The following is a 15,535-nucleotide window of genomic DNA, read 5'->3' as shown; positions in this document are numbered from 1 at the left end:
GTAATGATGTTAAAAATTTAGCATTAGATGATAACGTGAAAGATTCTAGGCAAAAATCGGATTGCACCATAAGTTAAAACATTTACATAATGCATTTTTTCTAGTTTAAGCGAACACGGGCATCTGGTTAAATGCAGTCGTGTGTATGCTTGTGCGTGTGCGTGTGTGCGCGTGTGTGTGTTGGTTTTAGTCAAGTACAGCCATTTTAAATGTTTTAAGAAAGGTCTGATCAACACTAATTGATCTTGGTTTAAGTTTTAATGTTAGCTACTTGCATCATGTCACCATGAAACAATCATTGGGTTGTTTAATTTCATTCATTAAATTACAGTCTTGCGAAAGGCATATTCTTTTTTCTTTTAATTATTTTACTTTAAATTATTAAAATTTTTGAGCTGTTCATGACTTTTTTTCCACCAACTTTGATTTTTTAAAGATTAATTGAATGGGATTGTTTGTATTCTGTTTATATAAACAATCAAGCCAGCATATTTGAATGAGTTCTGAAGGATTTTGTGAAAGTGAAGATTGAAGTAATGATTATAAAAATTTAGCTACAGTTAAAGTCAGAATTATTAGCCCCCCTGAATTATTAGACCCCCTGTTTATTTTTTCCCAAATTTCTGTTTAACTGAGAGATTTTTTCAACACATTTCTAAACATAATAGTTTTAACAACTCATCTTTAAAAACTGATTTATTTCATCTTTGCCATGATGACAGTATATAATATTTGACTAGATATTTTTCAAGACATTTCTATACAGCTTAATGTGACATTTAAAGGCTTAACTAGGTTAAAAAAATTACAACTGCTTTTATTCTAGCAGAAAGAAAGAAGAAAAAAGAAAAAAATATTCAGAAAAATATATTATCAGACATGCTGCAAAAATTCCCTTGCTCTGTTAGACATCATATGGGAAATATTTAAAAAATAAAATAAATTTCGGGGGGTGGGGGGGGGGGTAATAATTCTGACTTCAACTGTATTTATTTATTTATTTTTTTTGACTTAAAGACCAGATTACACTATAAATTGAGACATTTTCCCACTATGTTTGCTCTAGTTGAAACAAACACAGGTATCTGGTTGAATGCAGTCATGTTTATGTGTTGGTTTTAGTCAAGCCGTTTTAAAGAAAGTTGCGACCAACACTTTCAGTGATTTTGGTTTGACTTTTAATGTTAGCTATTTCCGACATATCAAAATGAAACAATCATTTAGTTGTTTAATTTTTTCATTGATTTACAGTGTTGTTAAAGCCATTTTCTTTTATTTGTATCTTTTTTACTATTCAACTTTTATGTTTTTATATCTGCTATTCACACCTTTATCTATTCTTTTTTTGCAACATGTTTGCTCTAATAAATTTGTGATGTAATTTTTTTTTCTTTGAGTCGTAATGTTAGCTATTTTTCATATAAGCAAGAAAAATATCTACCTAAAGTCTTTTGTTATTTAACTTTCATGGTTCAAAATACAATTATTATCATTTTCTGATCAGCTTTTCCACCCATTTAAAGATTTTATTGATATTTTTGCATTCTGTTTACATAAACACAATCAAACCAGCATTATTAAATAAGTTTTGAACAATTTTGTGACACTGAAGACTAAAGTAAAATTGTTCAGCTTCAGTTTTTGATTTGAAGATCAGATTACACTATAAACCATTTTGAGAGATGTAAACAAAACAGTGGTCCCAACGTATTTCCTGTTTTACATTAATTTCTAAAGCTTCCAAGAATCCAAAAAGAGCCAAATTTTGATAAAGAACAATATGCTGTTTTAACATGAAGTTATGATTGATTTGCCTCTTATTACAGTTATGAAATAGTTTGATAACATGCAGGAAATGTTCATAGGCCAATGAGATGATCATATTGAAATGGTCTATTAACTGCATTCAGTCTAGTTTAAGCGAACACAGGCATCTGTTTGAATGCAGTCATGTGTGTGTGTGTAGGTTTTAGTCAAGGGCAGCACAGCTTGTTGACCGGTGTCATTCATATGCAAGGTCAGATCAGTCTAAGCCCGCATAAATCTTAAGAAAATATCATTAGCATAGCCACAGATGCCAGGACATTCCTGACGAACGCATGACTGGATTTCATCTTAGCCCTGATTTGGGAGTGAGATAAACCTTAGCAAATACATCACATTCAGGGGCAGGGAATTCACTCGTGGCTTAAAGGACTTGGTGTATTACTCTATCTGCTCATCTTAATGCCGGCGATGAGCGCTGCGCTAAATGTAATCGGTTTAATGTGCTATTGTGTATGTATTCGGCCCATTGGAGGTTATCTGAGATTGTGAAGTGAGTGTCACCACCTCGGGGATGTTTGTCCTCCGTGCATTTAACTTACGTTACATATGGGATGAGGTATTACCTGGGATAGTCTTTGGCTGCTGTACAGATTTACAGTAATCAGTTTCTTAGAATGCGTCTGTGTTCATTTTGCATGCATGCAGCTAATGCAAATGTTGGCACAAGTGTATTATGATTTGTTATGGTTAGATTTTTTCAGTTTAATTTTAGTGAAAATGTTTACATGCTTATGTAAATAGTACAGAAGCGAATCAACCACTGTAAGCTCTTTATTTAAAGGGCACCTATGATAAAAATAATCTTTTGCAAGCTATTTGGAAAAACCTGCGTGTAGGTATAGTGTGTCCACAGTCATATTGTAGAGGTAGAAACACAATGAGTTTCTTTTTTTTTTTTTCCTGACGTTAAAGTAGGATTAAATACCTCTCATTTTGAGGCCCACCGCAACATGGCGTTGGACTGTGGTTTTCCCACCCACCAAATTGATTGACAGCTGCATATTAACATGTCTCTGTAGCAACATGTATAATCATATCCACAAGACAGGACATGCGCAAAGTAACTAGGATTAAAAGATCTGTCCATCTCGCTGTGATCATCAATTGTTATCAAATGTGATCAAGGATGAGTTTTCCAAGTTTAAACCATTTTTAAAACAGTGCATTTTTGTAATGAATACAGCGATTTTACCATCTTCATCACCACAGCCACATCAGTACAATTATGAAACAAGACGCTTCAATCCTTGTTTGTGGGTCTTTATAATGACATTGTGTGGGTCTCATCATTGCAGAAAGGCTTGAATAAACTCCACAGCAAATATGACAAATAACTGTTGGGAAAAGTCTTACTGTAGTAAGGGAGATCTGCTTCATTCTTGACTGTCACTGTGCTGTTTGTCTACGTGAAGGCTACGCTCTGACATGCACATGGGAATGGTGGGTGGGGAGAACCAGCTCATTCGCATTAAAGGCTCAGGCAACAAAAAAGCTACATTGTCCTAATAGCTTAAATTTCCCAGATTTAAAAAGGTGTAATAAATAATCTGGTGGGTATTTTGAGCTGAAACTTTAGACTTTAGATTCTGGAAACACAAAAGATGTATATTAAATCTTGAACTAGGGTTGGAATAGGTGCCCTTTAAACTTTATTAAACAGATAGTCCACCTAAAATGAATGTTGTCATTTACTTTTGTCATTAGTTTTAAGTCATTTGAGATGCGGTGACACGCAAATATTTCGCCGAACAGATCAGCCACTTTTGACGCACATAAACAATTCTAAATTCCTTGTGCTTTCAGATTGTCAGCTTGCTTCAAAATGCTTTCTTTTATATTAAGGGTTAGGGAATAGTTTGGAACCACTTAATGGTGAGTAAAAAGTGAGTATATTTTCATTTTTGGGTGATTTGTCCCTTTAAAATATTTGTGTGATGTAAAATAAATTTTAGATGTTAATATTTTTAATATTGAATATCATTTATTTATTTATATAATTCAAAGCTAAATTCTCTGCGTTTTTACCATATTACTGTCTTCAGTGTCACAAAATCATTCTAATATGGTAATATGTCAAATGTTAATTTCTTTTTCATTATATTTAGTTTCCATAAAGACTTATTTATGAGCCTGCTTATGCCATATCCTGAAGTATCTAAACAAATAAATACTTACTTACTCCCAGGGCCGTTTATATCAAAGTTGATATTTAGCCACACCATGTTGGTGCTTCGTAACATCTCATTTTAACGGGGTGGGTCATTAGCCCAACGCTCAACCACCAACCTGGAGGACCAGGACATGCACAAATACACTGCGGACAATTTTGGACTTGTGGGAGATACCGAAGCACTGGAAGGAAACCCACACAAAGAGAACACGCAAACTCCACACAGAAATGCTAACTTGCCCAGCTGGGGCTTGAACTAGCGACCTTCTTGTTGCGAGACGACAGCACTACCCACTGCATCACTGTGCCGCCCAAACAAATAATTAAAAGTAAATAAAACAAAATTAAGTTAAATAAATAAATAAATAAATAAATCTGTGTGTGTGTGTGTGTGTGTGTGTGTGTGTGTGTGTGTGTGTGTGTGTGTGTGTGTGTGTGTGTGTGTGTGTGTGTGTGTGTGTGTGTGTGTGTGTGTGTATGTGTTTAGGAGTGATTGTCCTCCTTATCTTCTTCTTTTCATACTGGACCACCCAAAAAAAAAAAAAAACATAATACTTATTTTATATTTTAGCTTTTACTTCCTTGCATAAGCAGAAGATGTTATGTTCCAGATGCATTGTGTATGTGTGTGTATGTGTGTAACAGACTGCTGATCACAGCTGTGTGCTGTAGTTTAGCGCCATAGTGTGAGACGTTCCTCTCCCCTGCCAGTCTCTGTTTGGCTTTATTTTAATGCGGCGGGTGAGATTAGGCCATGGCAGTGCGAGTGAGGCCGGCAGGGGCCACATTAGAGCAGTGAATGTCATTTTCTCCAGCAGCATGGAGGCCAGGACTCTAATGTGGAGGAATTAACGAAGCTTGAGGCCGCTCTTACCCTCCTCTGTGTGCTCTTCCTCAGCTCTGCACCCGTCCTCTCGCAGCCCCACTAGATCTGTTTGTTTTGGGGTCTCATTTCTCTCTGCGGTCGTATTTAAGGAGCATTAAAGAGACCGATTTGTCATGTTCTTGCTAGGGTAAGAACATGTGTTTTATCTTGTTCTTGCCAGAATGAAAAAAGTCAATATAGTCCTATAGTGTAGGGCAGTTGTCAAAGTAATTCTGCTACGATTTAAGGGAGAGTTCACCCAAAAATAAAAATTTGCTGATTTCAGGAGATTCATGAGGTTTCGAGGCTTTTCAAGATGTTCTATATTTATTTTAGCAGTACGTTCAAAGGTATCATAGAATTCATTGATACGATATGTTTAAATTGTTCTCTGATATCTATGTAGATGGTATGAGGCTTAGGTGAGTGCTAAAATTGAGCTTTGAACTCTGAAGGTTGAACTCTATTCTAGTTGCACGGAGCTTATATCCACAGTCAGGTATAGACTCTGAACTCTGAAATACAGATGCAAAATAATCAAACTTAAGTCAAAAATATTTGAACAAATTGAGTAGATGTCTTTTCAAATGACAACAAGTGGTGGAGAGGTTCATCTTAGTAATTGTATACGTTCACACCAAAAGTGGTAAGAGCAGCAAAGTAGTAGGTGATTCATTTTCAATGGGAGCCTGCAGCGATAAGTAGCGAGGAGAAGCACGGTGCATCTTCGCCAATGTGGCAGTTGAGGAGAGTTGAAATCAAGTCAACTTTTTAGTAATGAACTATAACATGGTTCGGCAGCCAGCAATCGAAATGTATTTCCACCGCTTGAGAGAATTCCAAAGAACACAGTCCTGTGAAATTTGGTTCCGACCAAAGTTGTTCCTAAGGGTTTGATTATTGTGGTCGCCGCAGTTCCAATTATTTGCAATGTTTTCTTACAGGAACATACATTTAAAAAATTACTGGTGAGTTACTGATGTGCATTAATGTTATATTTAATTTTCTTTAAATTAATCTCATGTGACAATACAAAACAGTATTGCTGCTTCAGAATACTTCAAACATATTAGACACATATTAGATAATTAAGTGGAGCAAAGCCACTCCACATGCAACTTGATCTTCCATTTTTAAATTAATTTGATGAAAAGTGGGCAACATTTTCACGCTAGAAAGTATGTTTAATGCGGGTGTAACGTTCGCTTGCAGAACGTATTTTGGATAAGTGTGTGCGTTCGTTTGTATGTGGGTGTGTCGTTTCATGCATGTGTTACAGGTACGAACGGCATTGGAGGATCCGCATTTCGTGCTGATGACGTTGGCCGCTGACGCTGGGTTTGCGCCACCAATTGCTGGTTGGTGTAGCGTTTAAAAGCCGAGCCCAAACTGCAATGGCGTTTTCTCTCTCTCTGTCTCTTTCCTTCTCGCCACTTCTCGCTCTTATTCTTCCTGTGGGTCTCTGTGAGGACAGTCTCTCTTGCGAGGGCTAGCCTGAGAGAATGTGTTTTGCTTGTTTAATGCTCTTGTCTAAAGTTTGCGATTTAATAATGCTTGTAAAATTGTCTAGTTAACTGACATGTTTGAGTGATGCCTCGGAGAGGTGTAGGAGTGAGTAAGTCGCGCGATATACATATACAACACTCAGATTGATATTTTGTATTAGTTCATTAGGTTCACTGATTAGCAGATCAGTGTAGTGAATTTTGAAACTCTTACCGCCGGAGCTGAAGGCTGACAGCAGTGTCGCCAGGGCATCCAGAGTGACCTTTGATGCTCTCACCGCTTTCAATGTGAACGCTAAGTTAGGAGCAAGTGAGCTATCTGTAAACAATCAGAATTACATAGTTTAATCTGGAGTTTTGGGATTTGGATGAAATACAGGCTAAATTATAATTCTTCAAGACAAAATGGATTGACTTAAATGTATTTAGAGTTGTATTTTGATTGTTTGACATACATGAAGACAAAGGCTGGAATTAATAACAATTAATATTAACCTCAAATTTCAAATTGTATTATCACCCCATCTAAAACTTTACTATGAAGTTCTTTATTTTGAGGTTTATTGCTGTCCTTGCACTCTACCATTATCACAGTATTAAATTCACATTGAATCAAATTCTTTTTTCATCCAGTCAGAATAAAACCTTAATGGTACACTGTTTGAAAATAAAGAACTTTATATATTTGTATTAGTTTTGTAATATTCATGCATTTCTTTTCCTTCGGGCTAGTCTCTTTATACATCTTATCCAGCATATGTTTTACACAGCAGGTTCCCTTCCAGCCGCAACCCAGTACTGGGAAACATTTATACACACTCATTTACACACATACACTAAGGAAAATGTAGCTTATTCAATTCACCAGTAGGTCATGTCTTTAGACTGTGGGGGAAACAGAAGAACCTGGAGGAAACCCACACCAACATACTGTAGGGGAACATGCAATCTCCACACAGAAATGCCAACTGACCCAACTGTGGCTCGTACTAGCGACCTTCTTACTGTGAGGTGACAGTGCTAACCACTGAGCCACCGTGTCGCCCCATTTTGTAAATTTGCTATATAATAATATATTGAAATTGAGAATATATAAGTTTTAACAATTTCATTGTTAATTATAATCTATTATTTAATGTTTTTATTATAGTATATATCTGTTTTGATTGAATCAGTTATAAAATAATAATTATGATTATTATTATAGTTATCATTATTGTAATTATTATTATTAGTATTATTATTATTATGAAGAAGAAGAAGAAGAAGAAGAATACTATATTAGGAATATAATCAACCACATAATTCTGGATTTTTAATTTTTTTAAACATAACCATTCAAGTCATCTGATGAAACATTATTCCACATTATATACTGCAGAAAGAAAAATAATTCTCCAATATCTTACTAACATGTATTCCTTGGAAAATTAACAGTTTGGGGTTTTTCACCTCTTTTTCCTCCAGACGACCAGCTGGAACTCAAGAGGAGCTGCTGGTGTTCATCTGGACTGAAGGTCCTCTCGAGTTCATCGATGCCTCAGACTCTCTTCATCCATTTACTGAATATGAATACAGAGTCGCCGCTGTCAACTCTAAAGGCTCTGCCTCCAGCTCATGGTCCTCCATCCACACTCTAGAGGCAGAACCACAGGGCATGAATGCACCCTCAGCCCATCCCACCAGTGCCTACTCTCTTCTGCTGAGCTGGACTCAGCCGAACGCCCCAAACGGAGTGATCCTCGTGTACAAAGTGGTCTACCAGAAACCACCCAGCGATCCGACATTCAACTCTACAACTGTTACTGCTCTTACAGTTCTGGTAATACAGTTTTCTTCTTTCAATTTGGTATGCTGTACACACTTTTGTGTGAGAAGTTTTAAATATTCCATGTGCAAAGAAGCGACACAAATGAGTAATGGCCCATGAAATAGCACTCACAAAAAATGTTTTGGACAATTCTCTGAAATGAAGAGCCACTTTTATCCTGTAATCAGAAAGTAGAATAAGTTAAATGCTGTGATTGTTGTTAATCGTTGTTAATGTTTTTAAAACTATGCATAATTTGAGGGAAGCTGCATAAATATCAGCCTGGACAATAAAACCAGTCATAGGGATACATTTCTGGAAATCTAAATATTAATTTCTTTAAAATATAAATATTAAACAAAATTGCCTTTTAAAGTTTTCCAAATTACATTCTTAGCAATGCATTATGCCAGTGGCTCTCAAACTGTGGTACGTGTACCACTAGTGGTACGCGGGCTTCCTTCTAGTGGTACGCGGAGGAATGAAATATGTCATGCACTTGCCACATATATTTCAAAATTTATCAAAAATTAGTTATATAATATGCCATACATGACATTTAGCCTATATTTCTGAGTTTATCTGCCATGTTTTTTAACTGTGCAGAGTTGTAGCTACTTTATTGGACCTACTATGCTACTGTATTTCAATACTGCTCATTTTGGTGGTACTTAAAGAGACAATTTTTTTCTGAGGTGGTACGTGATGAGAAAAGTTTGAGAACCACTGCATTATGCTAATACAAAAATAAGTTTTATGTAAATACTTACAGAAGGACAATTTAAAAATTTCTTAATGTAAGATAATTTAGCTAATAGTTAACTCACTCGATGTATTTTGTGTTTTTTGTCTTGTTTTGTCTAGTTTGGCTTTCTTTAAATGGACATTTACCTTAAAGTTACAAAGAAGCTGGATGTTTTCATGTGTTTATTAAACACAAAAGTAGCGGATAATTTTAAATTAGACAATTGTTCACAATTAAATTAAATAAATAAACAATTAAATAGCTTGTTATGGACTTTTGAGTGGCTTTTAAAAATCAAACAAATATCAAGCACACTATTATTTATTAGACAGAAATATATAGACAATAAATGTAATATTGTAACTACTAAACTATAAATGTACATTTTTTATGAGTATGTGCTAGTGTTCAGATGTTTATGGTCAGTATTTTTTTAAAGGAATGAATATGTTTTTTTAGCAAATACATTCAATTAATTCAAAAAAGAATTAAAAGATTTGAATAGTATCTTGCTAGAATAATAGATGCCGAAAATTTAGCTTGAACATGGAATGAAAATTTCACAAAAATAAATGTTAGTGTATTTTTTATCAAATAAATGCATCCTTGACAAGTAAAATGTTTCAAAAATATTTTTATAATATTCAGACATTTTTGAATTTAACTTTTTTCTTGAATGTAAATTTTTTCCTGAGTTGAAGATTAGAGAGGATTTGTTGATGACTACCAACACTTAAACTTATACAGGCAAAACTAAATTAATACTATGGCTCCTGGTGTCTGTTCTTCGTACGTAGATTACTCAACTAGCTGGATTTGGATATTGACAATTTGACACGATCTTGGATTATTTAGATCCTCAAAACTCATTTGAGAGTTGTTGTCATAGCAATAGTTCTGGTAGCTCAAACCTGCTCAGGAGCAGGCTTATTTCATATAAACAGAATTAGATCAAGTCATTTCAAGCTAAGGTAATACTGAAAGTATGTACCGAATTCTGATATTTTCTTATAGTAGTAACCTATAGATTACAAACACTGGGGAAAATAGTAAAATAAATGTGTGTATATATATATATATATATATATATATATATATATATATATATATATGCATGTATATGTTTTTTTAATTATGAATAAAACTGTTATGCACTCCATCACAGGGGTGTTTTCTTCCCAAGGGGTTTTAAAGAGAGCGTTATTAATATGGACTTTTTAATAATAATAATAATAATGATTCCTTACATTTATATAGCGCTTTTCTGGGCACTCAAAGCGCTTTACACAAGCACTCAAAGCACTTTACACGCTTTAAACCCCTACTTTTTTCGAAGGACATCCTGGGATTTTTAACGACCACAGAGAGTCGGGACCTCGGTTTAACGTCTCATCCGAAAGACGGCGCTCACTGAGCAGTATAGCGTCCCCGTCACTATACTGGGGCATTAGGACCCACACAGACCGCAGGTTGGGCGCCCCCCGCTGTCCTCACTAACACCACTTCCGGCAGCAACCTAGCTTTGCCATGTGGTCTCCCATTGGGAAACTCGAATAGACATGCTAAGCTGCGCATGCAGCCCACAACATATGTGAAAAGTTATTGGGTATCTTATCTTGCCCACTGTACATCTCAAATGACCTCATGAGAGAATCAACAACAAATCTACATTTTTGAGTGAATTTGCCTAAAGCTCACTTGACCGATGAACTATCGTAGACTATAGTTGATTATTTAGCTGACAAGGTTGATATAGTTTCTTCATATCTGATTAACTGTGTACAGTAAGCGTGCCTCTCACTCATGTGTGTCGAGCTGAAGTTTCACAGTCTTCAGCATCAGCATCTGTCTGAGATCATCCATCAGCGATCAGCCCATTGCTCGCATGTTTAAACAGATTCCTCATCCGCTGATGTCTCAACCTATAAAAGTAGCCGCTGTGATTCATGGCGTTCGCGTGTTTGACACCGAGGAAAAATAGTGTGCTGCTTTCCTCGCAGATGCTCACAACTGCATCACGGCCAAATTAAAGGCTTCAGCTTGAGCTCCTGTTCAAAACAAGTGTGAACAGAGCCAATTCGCCCCCCGATAGCAGCAACACCATAGGGGAATGAATCCAGAGCCCACTGAGGAGTTCAGCTTCTCCCACTGGGCGCCAGATAGATGCCTGCCTAATAGACAAATTAATTATTTTGATAGCAATTAATGAACGTCAGCCCGCATAGGCCTTTTATCAGCACCCCTCTTTTCTTCCAGAGTAATTTACAGTTGCGCTTCTATTCTCTTGGCAGTCCTTTCAGGTTTTCTTGACCTCCAGAGGTCGGCTTCAGTGGTGCACACGTGACGTCAGTTTGCAGTTAATCAGCTTGTAATTAATTTTCCACGTGTCCTCGGGCCTCTTGAGTTATGACCCCGGCCTCCTAATGGCTGATGCAAATTTATCATGTCACAAATTGTATATTTTTTGTATATCATGTAATAATAAACTAAACAAAATTGTTGTTGAAAAGTAACTTTAAAAAGTTTTCTTTTGTAAGTTATTTTTATTGTTGTATAATTTATCAAAAGTGAATAGTGTATAAATAATAGCTACAAAATACATTTTAGTGTTAATACATCTACACATTGTACCTTTATTACACTGACAAAAAAATGAGAAAGCCATATAGTAAAAGTGAACCAAGCAGATAACTCTGCAGAAATATAGAAATAGCATAACAGTTGCACACATGACACTAAAGTAATGCATTAAACATCATTAATCAACAATAGATGTAACATAAATCTCTAACCTATCACTCATGGAAAAATAAAAATAGTAATGTCAACAAAAAAATACTGTCAAAAAATGTCTGATGAAGGTCATATTTAATGAAATATCCATAAAGCAAGTGTTGATAGTGTGCAGGACTGTTTGTTTCCTTTTTTACACATTTTCAGATGGTGATTTTTTCTATGCACTTATCATTGCTTCAGGATTACTTCAGGTGTTTACTTGCTTACCAATACAACCTAAAAAGTAAATTGTTATGCAGGACTTACTTTACTTTATATATTACTTTATATATTTATGGGCACCTATGATGAAAATCATCTTTTTGTTAGCTGGTTGGACAGAGCTGTGTGTAGGTATAGTGTGTCCACAGTCATATTGGGGTGATTTAAAGACAATAAGTCTCTTTTTTATTTCCTAATGTCAAAAAATAGTATAAAATCCCTTGCATTTAGAGGCCGACCGCAATGCCCACCGAATTGATTGACCGCGTATTAAAATGTCTCCCTAATAATATGTGTAATCATATAAACAAGACAGGACATGCACAAAGCAACTAGGATCAAAATATCTGTTCAGCCCTCTGTGATCATCAACCATCAACAAATGTGATCAAGAATGAGTTTTACAAGATTAAAACAGTTTTAAAACAGTGTATGATTGTAATGAATCACAGCGATTTTAATATCTTCACTTCATCACCAAAGCCACATGTCAGTACATTATAAAATTATATTATAAACATTATAAAATTATTTTTAAAAAGACGGTTCAATCCTGGTTTGTAGGTTTTAAATCAGGTTTATTTTGTACATTAACATGAATACTGTGCAAAAACAGTGCTTAAAAAATCTTAAATGTGCATTGTGTGTGTGCATGTACCTGCTGTATGTGTGCATGAACTTTGTATTGACATTGTGTTGGACTCATCGCAGAAAGGCTTGAATTAACTCCACAACAAATACATCAAATAATCATTGGGAAAGGTTTCACCGTAGTATTTCTCACAAATGTTACGAGGCTGAGACACTTTGACAGGCACGTAGGAACGGTGGGTGGGCAGAACTAGCATTAAAGGCACTGACAACAAAAACAGCTACATAGTATTCAGAGCAGCAAATGTTAATATTCTGAAAGGTATAATAAATAATCTGATGGGTGTTTTTAGCTGAAACTTTACAGACGCATTCTGGAGACACAAAAGACTCATCTTAAATCTTGAAAAAGGCGTAGGTGCCCTTTTTAGGAAACTTGCTGTTAACCAGCTTACAGTTTTTTGTAGAATTTTCTGCATTTTTTACCATTAAAATCACATAATTTTTAAAGTAATAGTTTAGATTTAAAAACCTTTTAATATAAAACTGATATATCAAATATAGGTAATATTTTACACTATTGTGGTTTTTATTGCTATTATTAACATACGTTCATCCTTGGTGAGCAAAGGAGAGTTCTTGCAAAAACATGTATATAAAGCATTTTCAGTTTTTCACTTTTTATGTTACCGTAAATTTAGCACAAATTTACTTTGTCATTGGCAAAGTACTAAAGGCATTACTAAATTTCACATTATTGTCAATAAGGAGGCAGCACAGTGGCATAGTGGGTAGCACAATCGCATTACAGCAAGAAGGTCGCTGGTTCAAGCCCAGGCTGGGTCAGTTTCTTTGTGGAGTTTGCTTGTTATCTCTGTGTTCGTGTGGTTTTCCTTTGAGTGCTTCGGTTTCCCCAACAGTCAAAAGACATGGGGTATGGGTGAATTGGGTAGGCTAAATTGGCCATAGTGTATGTGTGTGAATGAGTGTATATGGGTGATTCCCAGTGATGAGTTGCGGCTGGAAGGGCATCCACTGCGTAAAACATATGCTGGATAAGTTGGTGGTTTATTCCACTTTGGCGACTCCAGGTTAATAAAGGGACTAAGCCGAAAAGAAATTGAATAAATGAATGGATGTCAATAAGGATGAATTATATTTACTGATAATAAAATGTAAAACAAGATTATGTTATCATATTCATCACAACCTTGACTTTTTTGATATGAAATGTAAATATTATTTAATATTTCTATTTAAAAATATCAACATTAATTTATTGTTTGCTCGAGTTTTTCCATGTTCATCCTCTGACGACACTGTCCAGTCACAGTAACGCCTGCCAGGGGGAAATTGTAGTGTGGGTATTAGTGCAATTTCTCACGGCTACATTTATAATCCATCGATCGTGCAGAACCTTTTTTTGGACACTGACTTTGTGCAATATCAGCTGTCCGCCTGCCATGTCAATACTTGGCCTGCAGTGGGGCATCATATTGATTTAGCTGTTGCCAACTGTTGAGTGGCTACAGGTTAATGTTCTCTGGTGGAGTGAAGATGTTTTCATGTCAGAGAATGAAGGATAATGCAGAGAGAGAAAGAAGAGCCCTTATGTCTATTATATTATATTATATTATATTATATTATATTATATTATATTATATTATATTATATTATATTATATTATATTATATTATATTATATTATATTATATTATATTATATTATATTATATTATATTATATTATATTATTTTTCTCATTTTAACAATTAATTTATATTTACATTTATATTTTTTAAAAATGTTTTATAATAAAACAAAGGAAAAACATCTCTAAAAACACAGTGTTATATTTGTGTTCCATAAGTTATGTTGCAAAATCATATGGTTCATCCTTACCATTGAGCCCTGACCAGTACACACCCTTTCAAATCAACCAAAAAAAGAGTTTTGTTCTATGTTTGATTCTAGATTTCAAAACCATAGAGTAGACACATAATGAAGAGAGCAGTCAGATGATGGAGCAGATGGTGTAATGCTTGTGGTCTTCTGTGGTCTTCAGTGCCCATCCTCCTCCTCTTTTTTTTGTGTATTTTTGTGTTGGGTGGGGCTGCTATTGATCCCTGGCTGTGCTGTGTGCCGTAGCTCGTGCCAGTGTGTGTGATTAATGTGGACGTCACGGCGGCGGGACTGAATGAGGCTACGGAGCACAGGCGGTCTGAGCCGCCAAAAGCTTCCTCCCTCACCATGTGTGCAGACGCCCCTCATTACTGAACACTTATCAAGCCTACATGAGAGATTAGGCAGGCCCAGTCACAGCCAGCACCAGAGCCATCCTGTCTCTTCCTTCCCTTCACTCTTGCTTCTACACTTTCTCTTCCTGCTAACGCTATTGCCTTTTCCTTTTGGTTGGTAGCTTCCACCGCTCTCTCTCTCCCCCTCCTGATCTTTCCAGATGTTGCTCAGCAGCCCCATGAGAACCCCAGCGATGGGAGATGTATTAATACATCCTATTGATTAGATCAGGACCCCTGACAGTCATTTGCAGAGATACCATCTGGCTGCTGTTCCAATGCCTTCACCCAAACAGGACGTGACACCTTATTAATCTCCACCGCCACTCTATAGACGCTTCGGCTTTTGCGCACAGAAGCCCGGCTCTGTCGGAGTGGCAAGCGGAGATGCAGGCGGACCTGAAGGGTGCAAGAAATTAAGGTTATTACACAAATTGAGCCATATGGTCCAAATATTTCAGAGCTGAAATTTACTAGGCAATAAAAATTGCTCCTGCCTTCCTAATGGTGTAAATTACAGTTTAACCATGGCTCTAATGATGTCCTTCTGCTGCCTGTAACCACTCTAACATGAAGGACATTGTTTAAAAAATGCACAGGAAAAAAAAAAAAAGAAACGAAGGGAGGGGTTGAAACTCGGGCAGCATGTTTACAATCTGTTAGTTTATCATTAAGAGCACAGTGAAGAGTGCATAAACATGATGGCGGCGCGTTGGACCGTGTCTTTGTGT

The 15,535-nt window shown here is 36.0% G+C and overlaps 1 protein-coding gene across 2 annotated transcripts in view; it reads left to right on the top strand.

The window, feature by feature from the left end:
* Window positions 1–15,535, top strand: part of ush2a (Usher syndrome 2A (autosomal recessive, mild)) — a 394,144-nt gene that overhangs the window by 334,625 nt on the left and 43,984 nt on the right. For both annotated transcript variants that reach the window (XM_009293147.5, XM_073928624.1), the window contains exon 61: window positions 7,835–8,189. In XM_009293147.5, the coding sequence (XP_009291422.2) occupies window positions 7,835–8,189 (355 nt within the window). The remainder of the gene's footprint in view (window positions 1–7,834; window positions 8,190–15,535) is intronic.

This window comes from Danio rerio, chromosome 17 (genome assembly GCF_049306965.1).
Source record: "Danio rerio strain Tuebingen ecotype United States chromosome 17, GRCz12tu, whole genome shotgun sequence".
Lineage (NCBI taxonomy): Eukaryota > Metazoa > Chordata > Actinopteri > Cypriniformes > Danionidae > Danio > Danio rerio.
Note: the sequence above shows the minus strand (reverse complement) of the source record. Positions and strands in the feature narration are given on the sequence as shown.